The 19746-nt window shown below is 41.0% G+C and overlaps 1 protein-coding gene across 1 annotated transcript in view; it reads right to left on the bottom strand.

Moving 5' to 3' along the window:
- Window positions 1–436: 436 nt before the first annotated feature.
- DENND11 (DENN domain containing 11) overlaps window positions 437–19746 on the bottom strand; it is a 43210-nt gene continuing 23900 nt past the window's right edge. Inside the window, exons 3-9 of the mRNA XM_060776827.2 lie at window positions 17696–17854; window positions 16902–17049; window positions 15012–15150; window positions 13000–13131; window positions 11365–11515; window positions 9994–10062; window positions 437–9107 (exon numbers count right to left, since the gene is read on the bottom strand). Of these exons, the coding sequence (XP_060632810.2) occupies window positions 8912–9107; window positions 9994–10062; window positions 11365–11515; window positions 13000–13131; window positions 15012–15150; window positions 16902–17049; window positions 17696–17854 (994 nt within the window). The 3' untranslated portion in view covers window positions 437–8911. The remainder of the gene's footprint in view (window positions 9108–9993; window positions 10063–11364; window positions 11516–12999; window positions 13132–15011; window positions 15151–16901; window positions 17050–17695; window positions 17855–19746) is intronic.

Raw genomic sequence — 19746 nt, forward strand, 5'->3', positions numbered from 1 at the left:
TACACCATAAGGAAGGTTGAACGAAGGAAGATAGATAATTTTGAACTGGTGTTGGAGGAAAATTCTGAGAGTGCCTTGGACCACGAGTTCAAACCAGTCCATACTCCAGGAAATAATGCCCGGCTGCTCACTGGAGGGAAGAATATTAGAGCCAAAGATGAAGTACTTTGACCACATAATGAGAAGACAAGAAAGCCTGGAGAAGATAATGATACTGGGGAAATGGATGGTATCTTTGAAGGGACTGTCTTGACCTTGAAAGAGCTGGGGGTAGTGACTACTGACAGAAAGCTCTGGCATGGCGAAGAGTTGGAAGCGACTGAACAAATAAACAACAATAAAAAAACACATTTCCAATCAGGAAGAAAATTTTGTTAGGGAATTATCCATGTTTCATAACATTGTTCAAGAATAATGAATTTACACAAAGCATAAATGTGTTAAAAGTGAGTTTTAATAGAGTAAAAAAACATCATTTTGAATATATACACATAACTCCCTCTTGGGCTCCATGGAAGCAGTCGCAATCCATAGACAGTACAGTACTTCCTCTTACTGAGAAATGAAGAAAGCCACTGGTAATATTTATACTGCTCAGAAAAGGTGCTTAGTCACAATGTAGTAAGAGCCTAGCTGCCAATCATACCATTCTTACACGTTTTCAGCAGAGACACCAGAATCAACTCAGCTTGTTATCCATGTGGCAATATCACAATAGCATCTACGTGTATATATGTATACGCACTCTTGAGCCTGCATTGTTAGCTATTGGGAATTTCACAACCATTTATGCAACAAATACACAATTTTACTTTGGGAGGAGAGAAAAAGCATATTCTTAAGGTAATTAAAATCACTTAATGTGACATCTTGCCTAAAGCATTTTTAGACTTGGTAGTCACTTTAGACCCAAACCTGCAGTGTTATGTGGAAGAGCAGTATGTCTTGTTCTTCAAAAACGTGCATCTAAATTTGTATCAGGGCGACATTCCCACTTCGTTGCTAACCTTGATGCAGCCAACAGGAAAAGAGCATGCAAGCTATGGTAGGAGATTGGAGTCATAGCTTTCCATGTTTTGATGGCTGGTAGCCTTTGGTGGTAACCCACAATAATACTGTGGGCCCATCATATCTACAGATTTACAACTTGTGGATTCAGTCCACTGCAGATAGAAATAGATGGGAAGCAGCTTCCACTGAGACATAATTGAAGGCAGAACTCCTTTGTTGTTGAACAGTAGAGCAGGAATTCTGCCTCCAATTACTTGCCTTGTCCCCGTGGAAGCTGCTTGAAGATGGATCCGTGGGCTCCCCAGAAGCTGGAAGACAGGAAAAATACTCTGTTGCGTGGTGCTTGATGGGATGTCCTACACCATTTTAATAGGAACTTATGTTATTTGGTACTGGGGGAGAGAGGGGAAATTGCTTATGCCATGTGGAACTAATCCTTTGCAGATACCAAGGGACAAATACAACTAAGTTCCTTTTTCTTATAAAAACATTTTTTTCTGGAGGATGTGTGTGCATAAAATCCTCTTTTTTCACAAAGACCCGTGCAGTGAAGCTAGCAGCTATTTATGAGAGGTAAAAAGTCAAGCAGTTACTTGCACAGTAGATGTTTTGACTTGGTTCACAGATATATATTTACCATTTGACTTACATGAATTAAGAGGGCCATCAGAGCCCATCATTGCCACATATGACATCATGCAGTAGACATTTCAAAGGTTGGTCCATACACTCAGCTGCCTCCACATCAAATGATCCATGTGCACACATGAACTAGCCAGTGATAGGAATAGTGCCTATTGTTAGAAAGCATCATATACACCCTGGAGCAGGCATCCTCAGACTGCAGTCCTCCAGCTGTTTGGGCCTTCAACTCCTGACAATTGAACAAGCTTATTGGCCTTCTGGGAGTTGGAGACCCCAACAGCTGGGGCGCGCGGTTTGAGGATGCCTACTCTGGAGTATTGATGCAAGGGTCCCCCAGTGGTGCAATGGGTTAAACCTGTCTGCTGGTAAGATTGCTGACCAATAGGTCGGCGATTTGAATCTGGAGAGAGCTGGTTGAGCTCCTGTCAGGTCCAGCTTTCCATGTGGGGACATGAGAGAAGCCTCCCACAAGGATGGTAAAAAGATCAAAACATCCAGGCATCTCCTGGGCAACATCCTTTCAGACGGCCAATTCTCTCACACCAGAAGCAACTTGCAGCTTCTCAAATCGCTCCTGAAATGAAAAAAAAAATGGAAGCAAGAGTCAAATATGTCTTTAAATATATATAAAAGAAGGGACAGTGGTTCACCAGTAAGGTGATATATCTGTAAACACGCAAAAATACCAATTGTGTTCAACACACAAGTGTGTCATATTTTGTTTTTAAATGAGGAGCTGGAGAAATATGAGTAATTTCCGTCCTTATCAAAATTAGGAGTGTAACTCTTAATTTCATTCCAACTAAATAAGAACAAATAAATTCACAAGTTTTCTCCCAGCTGGATAAGACTGAATGCTTGGACATTTTCCAAATATTATTTGTATTTTGGGGGGTTTTATTGCAAAATACATTTTCCCATATATTTTCTGTATATTTTACAAATGACTTTCTCACAAAAAGCCCTGGAATGCAGAGGAGATAAAATAAATTAAGTTATTCACCATGTTCTCAATAAATCATAGTTTCTCTTGAAAGATGAGAACATCTTCACATTCCTAATTAGCATTAAACACTATTTACATACCAAGCTTGCACATTTTATCCTGTACAGCAGGGGGAGCATCACAGATTTATTATTGTCTGTCCCTATAGAGCCAACAGCACCAACAGAAACAACACAAGAGAAAAGCTATGAGTAGGCTTGGGAGAAATAACAGAAGTATCTTAACTCATGACTAGTATTCTGGTCAGGATCATTGCCCGCAGCAGATCTTATTGCCAGGCCCATGTTAAACTTGTATCTATGTCATCTAAAAGTTGCGATTACAAGATCACCAGCAGAAATCACGTTGTCAAAAGTGTTCAAAAGTTCAGTTTTATGGTAATTGATTTCTGAGACAAAAAAGTATTTTCCAGTGTTTTTGCAATACAGGAGAGAGGCAGAAAGTATTGATTACTAAGATATTCTCACAAAGGACAGCAGTGAATAATAGGTGGCTTGGATTTAGCTGTCTCCACATGAAAAGCTAAAATGGAATTATTAATTTGGTTGGAAGAAGGGCTATCTATCAAATTTCAATTTCAAATGATATTTCTGCAACCGTATATTTAAATGCTCCAGTGGCAATTATTCCATGCTGTCCTAGGATGAGGAAAAAAATACTCTAGCTTACTCAGCAACAAAGTTGCAGCTGATATTAAGATTGTACATATTGTACATAGTTACAATATACCAGGTACCTATATCCTCTTGTACACAAGAGAGGATAATGAGAAGTAGTCACTTGGTGTTTACAGAGTAGGACCAGTCAAATGGTAACACCTAGCCATGGAAAGACTACAGAAATGGTCTTTGAATGCCCCCAAAACAAGCAAGAGTAGAATGGGACAGATTTTAGATTTATAGGGGTCTACATATTTCTTCCAGAGAACTTGCAATTTTTTATTCTAGCATAATTTCAGAAAGGTACATATCACTTATTTCCCCTTTGAGGCTTCAGCAACCTCCTATTGCCAAAAAAGAAGAATTCTAAAGGGCAAATTGGTCTTAGGACAGGAAAATACTGATAAACCTGAAAGTGGGTGGTCTTTGCACAATCCCTTCAGGTTTAGAAGTATTTTCTATCCCTGAAGGTCAGCAAGCAAAGCACAGCCTGAAAAAGTCTTGGAAAAGACAATAGTATGCAGGGTTTCGGTTGTTTTCCATACATTGTACACCACCTTATACCAAATCAGATGGCGTGTCCGGTGGCATAATAGAGGCATGTGAACTTATTCATCTGTTAAAGGAATATTTATAGGAGCCCACGGTGACACAATGGGTTAAACCCTTGTGCCAGCAGGACTGAAGACCGACAGGTTGGAGGTTCGAATCCAGGGAGAGCGCAGATGAGCTCCCTCTGTCAGCTCCAGCTCCTGATGCGAGGACATGAGAGAAGCCTCCCACAAGGATGGTAAAACAACAAAAGATTTGGGCGTTCCCTGGGCAACGTCCTTGCAGACGGCGAATTCTCTCACACCAGAAGCGACTTGCAGTTTCCCAAGTCGCTCCTGACAGAAAAAAAACACCAAACCAAATCAGATTAAAATATTCAGCTTTTCACTATGCATTTTGGCTCTGAAGCTGCAGTTTGCTGTGGCAGAATGTCCTTTGCATGCCATATCATCACAGGTCTTAGCTTCAGACATGACTGCAAAAAGAAAAGTTTCAAGCCAAACATTTTCAAGTTTACCATACAAAGATATCTTTGAGCCAAGACCCAGCACTACAAACAATCCTTGCGTGAACTCTTAAAATACCTCATTTATTGGCTGTTGCTGCTTCAAGGCTTTCCTCTTGTGAACAGTTTATATTGCCTACAAATAAAGTGTCAAGAGAAGGAAGTGGATCACTCGCACAAACAAACAAACACCCATTAAATAGGGAAAATGATCAAATACCCATCTCTTTCCCAAAGAACAAAAAGTTGCATGGTTGAGGCCAGGGAAATAAAACAGACCAGGTGGGAAAGAGTTCTATGCACTACATTTAAAAACGAGGCAAATGCAACAACAAAGAACCTTATTTTCAGAATGTTGCATACTTTGATGATAGCTTTGACAGTTGTAGCTGAACCTGCTTGCACATTGCCAGCTTTTTAAAAAAATGCCAGTTGCTCCTGCACTTTTATCAAAAGCTTTCTGCCGCACACAAATAAAATGATGTTTTATACTACTGTATGACCATACATAGTGGCAGAAGCGCTTTACCTGCTAAATTTCTACATTTCAGGCAAATGTAAAAATATTAGCACTAGTGGCCAAGAATCTGAGAAATTACTATCAATTACTATCATTTTTTTATTTTTTCCAGAAATGCCCTCCCAAGCCCTGCATTGTTTCCTGATTCAAAAATTCATAGCTATTAATTATTCAGGTTTAAGGACTATCCCATTTTCCTTAATGGATCCGCTGGTGTTGCAGCGGGTTAAACCAATGAGCTGCTGAACTTGCTGACCAAAAGGTTGGTGGTTTGAATCCAGGGAGCGGGGTGGGCTCCCGCGGTTAGACCCAGCTTTTGCCAACCTAGCAGTTTGAAAACATGCAAATGTTAGTAGTTCAATAGGTACAGCTCCAGCAGGAAGGTAACGGCAGTCATGCTGGCCACATGACCTTGGAGGTGTCTATGGACAATGCCAGCTCTTCAGCTTAGAAATGGAGATGAGCACCACTCCCAGAGTTGGACACAACTAGGCTTAATGTCAAGGGGAAATCTTTACCTTTACTTTAAGGACAACCCGATTCAGGGAGCATAATAAATACAATACAATAAAATAATAGAGCACTACACTTTCTTCCTGTTTGCCAAGAAAATCTCTCTCCTAGTGTCTCTAAAACTCAGATTTCAAATTAAGAATAGGCTCTGCTTAGTTCCAAGCATGATATTCCAATAGCGAGTGTCCTGCTGCATCTTTGAGGTTTGTGCAAAAAGGGGACATTGGGCAGCCCTGCCCATAAATTGCCTCTGCTATAATGAGCCAAGAGGTGCAACCATAGGAATTGCTTGAGAGAATGATTTACTTACAGCAAATGCAAAGTACTTCAATTTCATTTCAAGATATAAAATAAGTTACTCAAGTACTTGCAAGGGAACAATCCTTCCTGCTGACCACTGAGGTAGGAGTGAAGCGTTTAGACACACAATATCTCTTTCTGCCAAGACACAGGAGAGACTCACCCTGGTTGCTGCTTACCCCCAAGTGGGATGGATGATGCTGGCTCTGGATGACTGGAGTTGGAGGATGCCAATTTGGGAGAAGCTGTACTGATTTCAAAACAGCAAAGTCTCAATGAAATCCTTTCACATCCAGTGGAAAGCTTCTGAGAAGTATATACATGCCTTTAGATAGTGAACCAAGGGCACAAATAGTGAAGCTACTACAAAAACTACGCCACCTGTAGCAACAGAGCTTAGCTTGATGCACATTCCTGATGGCACAAAGGGTTAAACCCTTGTGCCGGCAGGACTACTGACTGACAGGTCAACGGTTCAAATCCAGGGAGAGCGGGTTAAGCTCTTTCTGTTAGCTCTAGCTCCCCATGCAGAGACATGAGAGTAGCTTCCCACAAGGATGCTAAAACATCAAACATCCAGGCGTCCCCTGGATAACATCCTTGCAGATGGTCAATTCTCTCACACCAGAAGCAACGTGCAGTTTCTCAAGTTGCTCCTGACACAAAACAAATCACTGTGGCAACATGACATTGCTTAAATTGAATTCAAGTCACAGAGCACTCAATTTGTTATTTCACAGCTTTAAAAATCTTACTCTTCTCTATGTCAAATAAGCCACAATATCCAAGTCCGGTGCTTCATGCAAGCAGGGAATATAAAAGTGTGTGTTTGATAACTCTTACTATCCTTCCTCCAAGATAAAATCAAATAAGAGATTTCCAATCATACCTTACTGCTTCCTTCTGTCTTTTCAAAAATATTTCACCACTGATGCTCTAGTTAGGAACTCCCATGTCTTCCCAAATAATCAAAGACACAAACTGCTTCCATACAGGCTGCTTCACAAGCAATGACAGGTCAACAGAAGCCAAGGAATAGCTTAAGTCCTAGTTCAATGAGAAGCAATCCCAAGACTGAGAAGGTTCAGTTCTACAACTACAAGCTGTTGAGAAGTTCTACAAAGCACTAGTGAAAGTTAATGTTGATGTCAAGTGCATTCCTTTTGGAAAGGAATCATTTGACATCACTCTTCTGCTCAGTGAGAGGGTGGCTGCAAGTAAGGATGAGCCGCAGCTATCTCTCCAAGTGCAATCTCCTAAATAGGCCTGAAATTACCATATATACTCGAAGATAAGCCAAGTTTTTCAGACCTTTTTTGAGCTGAAAAAGCCTCCCTCAGCTTACAATGGGGTCAAGCCAGGCAGCGGAGCCTGGAGGCCATTGGTTGCAATATATGATGTAGTTCTCTCTCCTCTTCACCTCCCTTGACAATGTGTTTTCCAGTCAAAAGGGAGAGAAGGAGGGAAATATATCTATATTTCATGTCCTCCTTGCCTGTATGGCTCTCTTTCAAATCCACCCAATTTCCTGGCTGTTTTGTGTGTATCTAACTTTATATGTGCATTTTTGTTACCTTGGAAGTTTTCCCCTCATATCCTTGCAGATCTTTGCAAATTATATATACACATAGATATCTAGAGATTTCCAGGTACCTGTATATCTGTATCTATATGTATACATTATTTTATATAATTTTCCCCCTGACATACTTGCAAGTCTCTGCAAATCCCATAGATATCGATAAATATATAAAGGTACCTATATATCTATGTGTATTTGTATAATTATCTATATAAAGAGATGTCTAGATAGACATATACGACTATAGATATTAGGGAAGAAAATGCACATATAGAAGGGAAGGATTTGCAAATGTTTCAGGGGAAAATGCATATGTGAAATTAGTATATAATAATTATAGATCTATATCTAGCTTTGCATTGTTTATATAGGCATTGAATGTTTGCCTGTTACTATGTAGGAAGCTGGCCCAAGTCCCCATGGGGAGATAGGACAGGATACAAATGAAGTGTTGTTGTTGTTGTTGAGACCATATTGTTTTTGTTGACCCTACCTTTCCACTTATAGAGTTATTTTACTGGGATTTTTTAAAAATACGGTAGAACAATCAAAAATATTTAACCTACTGATGTCTCAATTAATGTAATTTTACTGGTATCTATTTTTATTTTTAAATTTACCAGTAGCTGCTCAATTTCCCATTCTTGGCTTATATTCAGGTTAACAAGCTTTCCCAGTTTTTGGTGGTAAAATTAGATGCCTTGGCTTATCTTTGGGTCGGCTTATACTCGAGTCTATAAGCTATGTGTTCTTCCAATTCTGGCTGAACTGCAACTCCCAGCCACCCTATAAACAGTTCAGTAGTGAGGAATGCTTGGAATTGTAATTCAGCATCTGGAGAATACATTTCCAGATGTATGCAAAAAGAGGAACATGTCCTCCTATAACCTATCCCCTTGATGCCACAGTGAAACCTTAAACCTTGCAGGTTGAGATGAAACACCAAGTGGGTGGAATTCAAGCATTTAAATATTCACGAAGCAAGCAGTAAGAGTAACAAAAAATCTAATGGGATTGCTTCTACCTAATATGAAGTAGTATAACCTATTGGTTAGGCATGGACAAACTTTGGCGGCTGAGGGGGGAAAGGAAGGGGCCTGAGACCAGGGATTGTGGGAGTTGAAGTCCAAAACACCTGGATAGCTGGAGTTTGCCCATTCCTGGCCTATAGTCAAGTCATGGAATATCAAAGCAGCATTATTATTATTATTTTCATATTGGTCCCCAAGAGAATAAAGTGCTTTCTCCACCCAACACAGCTGGACTAGGCTTTCAAAAGATGCTTATGCTGGGTTATTTATGAGCAAATGGGACGGACAGGAAGGAAAACCGTCAACAGAACCCAAAGAGGGAAAGCATGGTCGGACAGTCTATCCAGGAGGACATATGTCACATCTTGGTTGTGGTATATCTGAAAATGACAGTCCACAGGAGAAAAATATATTCAGATAAATAACACTTTCTCTAAAGAATTCTCTTAAATAAAAGGCAATCCTTCATGACACAAGTGGCGGTGAGTTCCAGTGAAGCTGCCCTCCTGCATCCCATAGTCTTTGGAGTTGCTGCCATCCCCTCGCTCATGAGTTCTCCATTTCTCATCCTTTGGACATCTTCTGTTTTAAGTACAACAAGGGTTATCAATGACCAGCATGACATCAATGCCATAGACTTCCAGCAGGTCCATAAGGAAGCTACGGTCCCCCTGGGGATCCAAGCCCATTCCCCGGGCATGGTCCGCTGTCAGTGTCTTGTCCTGGCTGGCTGACACCTCCATCAGAGTCTGAAATATCCGGTTGTTCTGCTCCATGAAGAACCTTCAGAGAGAGAATGCAAAAGACATGTGAATTCCAGGGTCGTTCTATTGTCAAAAGTTATGGACTGAGGCAGGCATTCTCAAACTGCGGCTCTCCAGCTGTTTGGGTCTTCAACTCCCAGAATTCCTGACAACTGAACAAAATTCAAAACAATCTTAACAGACCAGAGAGATGGGACAAAGGTAACAAAATGAAGTTCAACATGGACCAATGGAAAATACTCCACTTAGGCAGAAAAAATGAAATGCAAAGATACAGAATGAGAGATGCCAGGATTGACAGCAGCATGTGTGAAAAAGACCTTGGAAATCCTCATGGACAACAAGTTAATCGTGAGCCAACAATGTCATGCGGCAGCTAAAAAAGCCAATGGGGTTTTGGTCTGCATAAATAGAAGTATAGTGTCTAGATCCAGAGAAGTCATGCTACCCCTCTATTCTGCGTTGGTCAGACCACACCTGGAATACTGAATCCAATTCTGGCCACAGGAATTGAAGGGAGATGTTGTGAAGCTGGAATGTATCTTGAGGAGAGCGACTAAAATGCTCAAGGGTCTGGAGAACAAGCCCTATGAGAAGCCCTATGAGAACAAGCTGGGCATGTTTAGCCTGCAGAACAGAAGGCTGAGAGAAGACATGATAGACATGTATAAATATGCGAGTGGAAGTCATAGGGAGGAGGGAGCAAGATTGTTTTCTGCTGCTCTGGAGACTAGGATGCAGAACAATGACTTCAATATATCTCTCTTTTCTAGCCTTTTAGATTTTAATGTGCAGTGCTTTTATGAGACTGTAGCTCCCTCTCCTTATGAGGGTCTATGACCATAATAAAGATTTTAATTTTAATATGGAGCATTTCCTTAAAGAATCTCATATGAACAACTTACAGGATGAAGAGGTCTTCTTCACAAGAACTGCAGTCCCCATCGACTTCCTGGGAGTACATCAGCATCTGCCTAGATGAAGAAACCATAGAGATTGTCCATCATATCAGACCATTTGCTCTTGTGCTTTGCTACTCTGTTGCATGCCCAGTGTGGAATACATTTCACCTTAATGAGACATGTTGCGTTATCACAGAATGTCTATGCCCCACACCACTGGAGAAATAATATTGTTTAGATGGTATTGCACCACCTGACATCCATCAGGAAGTATCAGTCAATAATGATAGGACCAAGACAGTGACATCTCTACTGATGAGGCGCTAATGATTGTTATACTGATGTTTAATGATTTATGTTTCAATTGTTTTTAATTGCCCTATACTTGTCTCGTGATATTTTGTATCGATGTTGTTCACTGCTTTGAGTCGCCTGAGGGCTGAGGAAAGCGGTATATAAATAAAGTAAATAAATAAATCTCTGGCTCATCCCCTGTTCGGATATCAGCCAGCACGCCAAAGCCTTAAATCAAGAAACAGCTTCCTAAGATCTGCAGAGACACTCACAGAAACACCTCCGCAAGCCAGAGTCAAGAAGAGGCAGGCTAAAACCCGGAACCTCAATCAGTGGCTGATACCAGATGAGAGACTCACTCCTGGGCACAAAGAAGACTGGGTAACCTGGAAAGTGCTGAACAGATTTGTGCTTTGGCATCACAAGATGCAGAGCTAACCTTAAGAAATGGAGCTACAAAGTGGAATCCACGACATGCGAGTGTGGAGAAGAACAAACCACAGACCATCTATTACAATGGAGTCTGAGTCCTGGCACATGAACAATGAGGGAGCTTCTCATAGCAACACCAGAGGCACTACAAGTTACCAGTTTCTGGCCAAAGGACATTGAGCATAATGTCAAGTTTTTAACTTTGTTTGTGGTTTCTTATGCATTATAACTGTACCCTCAACTCGCTTCTGACATGATCTATCTATCTATCTATCTATCTATCTATCTATCTATCATCTATCTATCTATCTATCTATCTATCTCAGACCTGAAGAATTTGAGGCTCTTTCCCTAGAGTCTCTCATGAGAGAATACATCCCACTTGACTCAAGAAAACTAAGGGCAACTTCTGGGTTATTTGATTGACATGTAATGCTGTTAGGGAGAACTAGGTTTAGGTAGCAGACATCTTGAAGTTTTGACAGAATATATTTCCAGGCTCTTGATTTTAAGAACAGTCGTTTCCAAAACCCTTAGAAAAAAATGGAACAGTCTGAACTTGGTAAATACAGATTTGCTTCCAAATCCAACACACAAAATTATCTGTAAACAAAGGACACCGTTTCCTATGCTAGCCTTTGAAGCTACCTCTGATCATTAAGCCTCCGGTATTTTTCCTTGTCTGCACTGTTAATCTTCAGGAGTGGCTGCAGGTGCTCATGGTGTGTTTTCACATTCTGGTTATCCACATAGACATCATAGAGATCCCGCTTCTCTTCAAAGATTTTCTCTGTTGTGCCTGCAGAGAAAACAGCAAGAAAATGAGTCTGAATCCAGGTGGTGTTAACTGCACGTAGTCCCATTGAAAACAAGGAGGGGAGTATGCACCAATTCCTGCCCACAGCTAGGCACAGACTGTCTTCCAAGCAGATGGTTCTGACTTCATGGTTTCCAAATAAAAATCTCTAATATTTTATACCTAAGTAGAGTGTTTGACTTCTGAGATAATATGCAAACCAGACCACTAATTCTACCTGTCTACATGGTACCTGAATCTTAGAGGCTCCGATCCTGACTCACAATGTCTATGGTGATTTGTTTGCAATAGTTTTATTTGTGCTTTAAACCTTTTACCCTAAGGTTTGCCAGAAAATCAGACTTGGAGATGTGTGGCTGTCCCTTAAGGCAGCATCACTTAACTGTGTAATTAGCCCCATCTATAAGATAAAGGTAAAGGTTTCCCTTTGACATTAAGTCTAGTCGTGTCTGACTCTGTGGAGTGGTGCTCATCACCATTTCTATGCCAAACAGTCGGCAAGATTACGTGGCCGGCATGACTTCATGGAGCACCATTACCTTCCTGCAGAAGCAGTACCTATTGATCTACTCATATTTGTATCTTTTCGAACTGCTGGGTTGGCCGAAGCTGGGACTAACAGCGGGAGCTCACCCCACTCCATGGATTTGAACTGCCAATCTTTCAGTCAGCAAGTTCAGCAGCTCAGCCGTTTAACGCACTGCACCACCAGGGGCTTCCACTCCCATCTATACTGACTATTTATTGCATTTTGAAGCTAGCTTCAAACAACTGCTGCAGCCAGATAACCAACTCCCACAATAGTTCATGAAATATAGGCCATAATGCCCATCAGTGCTCTGGGGTTTGTACAATCACCAACCGAACCTCAGACTGATTCTAGGAATTCCTATGTGACCACCTGTATAACGAAACCACTTCTTCAATGCTGGTTTGAAACTGCAATCTACTTTCTGTATGTTTGATTTTCACATATGTTTATATACTCATTCTATTTCTATGTTCTCTTAATTTGCATAAAAATTTGATGCTTGGCAGGTGTGGAGCAGAATTCAAGAATTCCTTAAAAGCATACATAATTACAAATGGTTGGGTGATTTGAATATTGCATGTTTAGGTGTTCTCCAAAAAGGGAATTAGATGCAAGAGGCATCTTAAAGGCAGAGATTCAGTTGAGCCTTCTCAAGATACTGCCTTTAACAGTTTCTGCTGTCCCAAAAGCATTCTTACACTCTAAAAAAAACCCTGAAAACTTGAAAGGTATCATCCTGGAAAATATAATATTTAATTTTGCTGAATGTATAAAGCTTTCCATGGTTGCTTCATGTTCAGGGCCAAACCTCTACGATAATAGACAATGGCAGCACCTGGATTTTGGCCCAAATATTTGCCATAGCAGAAGTGCAGGATCTTCAGGATGAAAGGCAACAACTCATTCAGAAACGGAACATACTCAGCATACTCACATGCCACATAGGACACTTCTGTCTCCAGCATTTCAATATCAGCCACATTGACGTAGAAGAAAGGCTTTGACTCAGGAACAGTCCCACCAATTCCAGGCAAGGAGACATTAGCAAGGCAGCAGCAGCAATAAACTGCAAAGCAGGACAGAAATTGCATCAGAAGGATGGACAAGGGGGGGGGGGGGCTTTCAGTTCTATCACCTGCCTTCAGAAGTGAAGGTCTGAAAAGTGATCCCAGTAAGGAAACATCAGCATATGCAAGGAACAACCAATTCATACTGGATGAAATGGCTGTATTAAAATAAATACAAAACAAATGATCTATTAATGGTCCAAGAGAATTTACACAATGTATTGTCGAAGGGCTTTCATGGCTGGAATCATTGGGTTGTTGTAAGTTTTTTGGGTAGTATGGCCATGTTCCAGAATCATTCTCTCCTGATGGTTCGCCTGCATCTATGACATGACAGGCATCCTCAGAACCTCTGAGGATGCCTGCCATAGATGCAGGTGAAACGTCAGGAGACAATGCTTCTGGAACATGGCCATACTGCCCCAAAATCCTACAGCATCCCAGAGTTTACACATTTTGCAGTTTAGAACTAAGAAAAGTAACTCAGTAAGATATGATATACCATGGAATGGTCAGGAAGGCAATGAGAATGTACTGATAGATCTCTGGATAATTCAAAGATCTGCAAATACACACAGTCCCCAAGTTACAAACAAGATATATTCTGTACATTTGTTCTTAAGTTGAATCTGTTTGTAAGTTGGAACAGGTAACTCCAGCCATAGATAGATAGATAGATAGATAGATAGATAGATAGACAGACAGACAGACAGACACACACAGCTAGCTAGTTTGCTAGCTAGCTTTGGCTAGCATAGGGAAGGATTAACACCCCTGTGGTCTTTATGCTGTCTGTGCCCCTGTTCAAAAGATTTCCCCTCATTTTCAGTTCCTGTGATAATTGGATTTGAAAAATTTGGCTTGTTGTGAAGACAAAGATTGGTGATAAAGCTTCAGTGGTGACATCTTTTCGCCCCATGATAATTCTTTCAGGAGTGAATTTCTTTTCCTAGGGGTAAATTTCTCTCACTCCTCGTTGTCTTACCTCTGTTCTTAACTATAAGTTGGTTGTAAGTCAGATGTTTGTAACTCTGGGACTGCCTGTAGTTTATAATAATCATTTTAGCTCTAAAAAAAGATTCTTCTTTGAACAGTAATCATAATTTATGGTTCATGGGTTGCCACAAATTATTTATTTTAATTATTTATCTAAAGAGACATATGGATTCTTTTGAGGAAGTGGCGCAGCTCTATCCTTCACCAAAAAGTCTCTTTTCCTCACTTTTTTGTGTGTCAGGAGCGACTTGAGAAACTGCAAGTTTCTTCTGGTGTGAAATAATTGGCCGTTTGCAAGGAGGTTGCCCAGGGGACACCCAAATGTCTTACCATCCTGTCGGAGGCTTCTCTAATGTCCCCACATGAGAGCTGGAGCTGACAGACAAGAGCTCACCCCGCTCCCCGGATTCAAACAACCAACCTTTTGGTTAGCAGTCTTGCCAGCACAAGGGTTTAACCCATTGCTCCACTGGGGGCTCCTCACATGATAAACAGCAGCAAAAGTACTTGAGACCACAGAAAATTGCTTTGCCTGTTGGAACTTGGCAACAAGTCACTTTGTCGTTGTTGTTGTCTTCAAGTCATTTACAGCTTATGACAATCTTATAATTGAGTTTTCTGGGGTTGAGAATATGTTATGTGCCCAAGATCATCCAGTAGGTTTCCATGGCCAAGCAGGTAATTAAACCCTAGTAACCAGAGTCATAGTCGTAGCTTAATCACTACAACACGCTGACCCTAAAATGCTTCCTGAACATCTTTTTAGGTGACCCTCTTTAAGCATTTGTCATTTGAAATAAGGGACAACATTTATTCTTCCCTCACTGTAACCACGCCATTCATGGTTCTTCACCTCCTTCTGCCTCTCCTATTCCGTCCTTACCTCTATAGCAGACCACACCAACAGGAGGTGGTGAAAATATCAAAATGCGTTTCCGAAGCAAGGCAAATTTCCAGAGAGTAAGGATTTGCTCGCCAAAGAACTTGATGAACTGAGACATGCAGCCCGCAGGATGTGTGATCTGCAACCAAAGAAAAACACAGGAGGGGAAAAGTGAGAAAAATCTAACAAGGTGGCTTCAATTTTAGCAACTGAAAGGGCGGCAGCTATAATTAAACCAAAGGATGAGGCAGTGCCCTAGAACTCCACAAGTCACTACCATCTTCTCAAGATAAGGTTTTTCTGAGTCATGGTGCTGACAAATTTCTTTCAAATTTGTCATCCTTCAATACTCACTGAAAAACTGGCTGTGTGTCAGCAGAATTATTTTTAAAAAGGAGTACATGATAATTTACTCTATGTCTGTATGTTTTGTAATACACATTATTATTTTCTAACAGATATTAAGGATGAAAAGGACTCCTGAGATTCATCTTGTTCCTGCTACTGAAGGAAATTTGTCTTACTAAGACATTTCCCATTCTTTGGGTTGTGTGGTCTATAAATGATAGCTATACTTGTTTCAGTACCAAATCTGTACCCTTGAATTCTTTAAGGTCCCAATACTTTTATGCTTTATGATAGCAGAAATACAAGATTCTCCGACTTTTCTCACCTCCCATTTGTGACAAAAACTAGAGCAAATCATGATTTCTGCAAATCATGAAAGCAGCACCTGGAGCCACCAACAGTCTGAAAGCAGCAAATGCAGAGAGTTCTTGTTTATAGACAATAAGCAAGTCTGATTTTATTCAATATCTGGATAATAAATAATAATAATAAAACCCACCCTTTCTCCCCGCAGGAACTCAGGGCAGTTTACAGAAATAACAAAAATGGCAAACGTTCAGTGCCAATAAACAGATAAACAACAATCAAAGCAAAACCCAAAATCGAATCACTCAATATAACTTATAAACAAACTGAAGTCAAGGGTTAGAATAAATAATAATAATGAATACAGGGATTGCTTTCTGGAGACCACAAATTTACTATCCTGGGGGTATCTGGAAGAAAGAAAATATACAAACATGACAAATAAATCATGCAGACAAAAAGTTGGGTGAGATGGAAATGAGAGGACTTCTATCTTCAAATAGTCACTCTGTCATGAAGCTCACTCTCTTCTCAACCTAACCAACTTAAAATCCATAGATGTCACACTGAGCCATTTTGAACTGAAGGAAAATATATAATAAACATAAGAAATAAATGAAAGTATGTTTTGAAGGACAGGTGCAATGTTCCGCTTGTGCAATAAAATTCTACAAGTGGTCTCCTAATATAATATACAATCATGAACATCCCTGCTATCTCACAAAAAGCACCTTCATTCATTTACTTTGTTTACTGCATTGTTATCTTGCTTTTCTTCCAAAGTGATTGGGAGACACACTCAGATCCTTCCTCTTGATAGAAACATAACTTTGGGAGAGTGAGAGACTTGAATCTGGGTCACGTCTGCTCTCCTATCTTGCCTCATTACACCCTCATTTTTAACATTTGTTTTTCACCCTTTTGCCAAAAAGCTTAAGAGTAGTTTGTGTGTGGTTCTCAGGTGGCCATCCATTAATCCATTGTGATGCAAGAAGTGTCAAATTGGCATCAGCTGGGTGCCAAACCCACCAAGCAATATGGTCAATATGGAACATCAACACATTTTGCACTAAATCAGAATCTGGTGGAGGCTCCTTCTTTGGAGGTTTTTAAACAGATGCTGGATGGCCATCTGTTGGGAGTCCTTTGACTGCAATTTTCCTGCTTCTTGGCAGGGGGTTGGACTGGATGGCCCATGAGGTCTCTTCCATCTCTATGATTCTATTGGTTCCTTACCTTCATCTCTGGGTACATGTATCTATGGATGGAAGGCAACCAGTGGATGGGCTGCTGGGAAGCAGGAGTGCCAGCTGGGAGAACACCTTTCTTGTCATCATAAAATGCTTCTAAGTGAGAGTAGTGTCCTGGCATCTCCAGTTGGTGCCTGGAAGACAAATAATACAGCAAAGTATGTTGTGAGAGTATTCATAGGATGGCCTTCCTGGAATCAAACAGGATGAGTTTCCCAATCTAGAGTAAGATTATATGCTATTCTCTCTCTGGAATAAAAAGAAACATTTTCTTCCTAGAGTCCTCTTTGTCACCCACCCAATTTCTTCCCCAGTAGAAGAAAGACTGTCTTCCCCATAAGACAGATAATGCAAAGGATTGGTGTTGGTACTGAACCTTGAACCATAAAGAAAAGAAGTTCAGCTCATTAGCGCACAATCAACTTTTGGATGGAGTAATGATTTAAATCCAAAGTGTGAAATGATATCACTCATCAAGGAGAAACATCCAATTTGCACAGGCAGTCCTTCATCCAGAAGATGTATTATACTTGTGTACATGCCACCAGGTGGCTCCATTCAACCTCCATGCAGGTATCTCACTTTGTATACCACAAGGAAGTAATCACTTCTCAAAAACAAGTGACAAAATAGCACATTCCTGTCACAGCCAACATAGTGTATATTCAAAAATTTTACCCTGCCTTTCCAAAGGTGTTTTGAAAATTTCTCCCATAATACACTTCAAAGCACAAATAAAGAACACTAAACCACCAATGTTCCCTTTTCCTAAAGACTTACCTGACTTGATTCTCCAGGAAGTGCATATATCTGTATAACAGGGTATACGAAGGAGAAAGAATACCCACAGATTTCATGCGAGCACCACGTTCTAACTCGCTCTCCACAGGCATGTTTGCAAAGCAGGCCAAACCAAAGCACAATCCTTTTCGGAAATAACTGGAAAGGAACACAAGACACGATCAATATAACTAGGTAGCAGAGAAAATAAAGAAATATACCAGGATGGATCAAGAAAGACTATACAAAGGGACAAGAGGTGAAAAGACATCAAGTCTCTGGGTATTATGTTGAAAAATTTCCGTCTGTGAAGAAACAAAGCAATGCCTCAGCTATGACCCTTTTTACTACTAGTTTGTAACCGAGCTTTGGGAGACAGAAAACATTATAGCAGTGGTTCTCAACCTGTGGGTCCCCAGGTATTGTGACCTATAACTCTCAGAAATCCCAGCCATTTTACTAGCTGTTAGGATTTCTGGGAGTTGAAGGTCAAAACATCTGGGAACCCACAAGTTCAGAACCACTGCATTACAGAAAGTGTAAGCAGGTACCTATTTCTGGAATGGCTGATGAGTTGGAGAGAACAACGAGAGAAAGGGTGGGACCTACAAGCTCCTTCAGATTCACTGGCAAACATTCCTCATCCTTCTTTATGTACTTATATTCCAAGACATATATAGCTTTATAGGAAAGTGGGCCCTTCATACCCACTAGGGTTTGATTCTAGAATGCTCATGAATACCAAAATCCATGAATGCTCATGTCCTCTTACATACAAGAGCAATGTCCTTGCATAATAAAGTTTAACTTTTTGAATTTTTAAGCTGTGGAAGATTGAATCTGTGGTGCAGAGTCTGAAGAGATGAAAGGCTGACAGTGTAAGCACTGTGAACTGGGTTCAGAAGCAAATCAGAAAACAAGGGGATATTCAACACTGGAAAGACAAGTTTATGGCAAACAATGCCACTGAGATTTTACCAGTTATATTCTGCATCATCTTCAGGTACTGGACTAGACTTTAAGGGCAGCCTAAAATACAATGCATTTCTGTTGGTTATTTGGGAAATTGACCAAAGCATAGATAACTGTGGCTATCTCTTCATATCAGTCAGTTAACATCATTTGCAGCTTTTTTTTTTGGTCATGTCAGGAGTGACTTGAGAAACTGCAAGTCGCTTCTGGTTTGAGAGAATTGGCCGTCTGCAAGGACGTTTCCCAGGGGATGCCCAGATGATTTGATGTTTTATTTTTTATTTATTTATTATTTATTTACTATTCTTGTATACCGCTGTATCTCAAGCCCGAGGGCGACTCACAGCGGTTTCCAGACAGCAAACAACAAAGACAATAAAAACAGCAATAATTAATATACCATAACAGTTAAATTACACATTTCCATTACTAGCTAATAAACAAACATCAATACATAGTTATCACAAAACCCACCCCCGATCGCCTCATCATCCAAGCGTGATCCAAATTCGACGTCCATTGTTCCGTTCCTATGTTCAAATTACCAGAATTGCACTGAATTACTCAAACGCCTGCACAAACATCCAGGTCTTCAACTTTCTACGGAATGTCATGAGAGATGGTGCCAGCCTAACATCTACAGGAAGGGCGTTCCACAGCCGAGGAGCCACCACCGAGAAGGCCCTATCTCTCGTCCCCGCCAACCGTGCTTGAGAGGCTGGCGGGATCGAGAGCAGGGCCTCCCCGGAAGATCTCAAAGTCCGGGTGGGTTCATACGCCGAGATGCGGTCAGCTAGGTATCTTGGGCCGGAACCGTTTAGGGCTTTATAGGCCAGTACCAACACCTTGAATTGGGCCCGGTAGCAAATCGGCAGCCAGTGGAGCTGGTGCAACAGGGGGGGTTGTGTGCTCCCTGCGCTCCGCTCCTGTTAGAATCATGGCTGCCGCGCATTGGACTAGTTGCAGCTTCCGGGCCGTCTTCAGGGGCAGCCCCATGTAGAGAGCGTTGCAGTAGTCTAGGCGGGATGTGACAAGAGCGTGTACCACCGTGGCCAAGTCAGACTTCCCAAGATACGGGC

The sequence above is a fragment of the Anolis sagrei genome, chromosome 5 (assembly GCF_037176765.1).
Source record: "Anolis sagrei isolate rAnoSag1 chromosome 5, rAnoSag1.mat, whole genome shotgun sequence".
NCBI lineage: Eukaryota > Metazoa > Chordata > Lepidosauria > Squamata > Dactyloidae > Anolis > Anolis sagrei.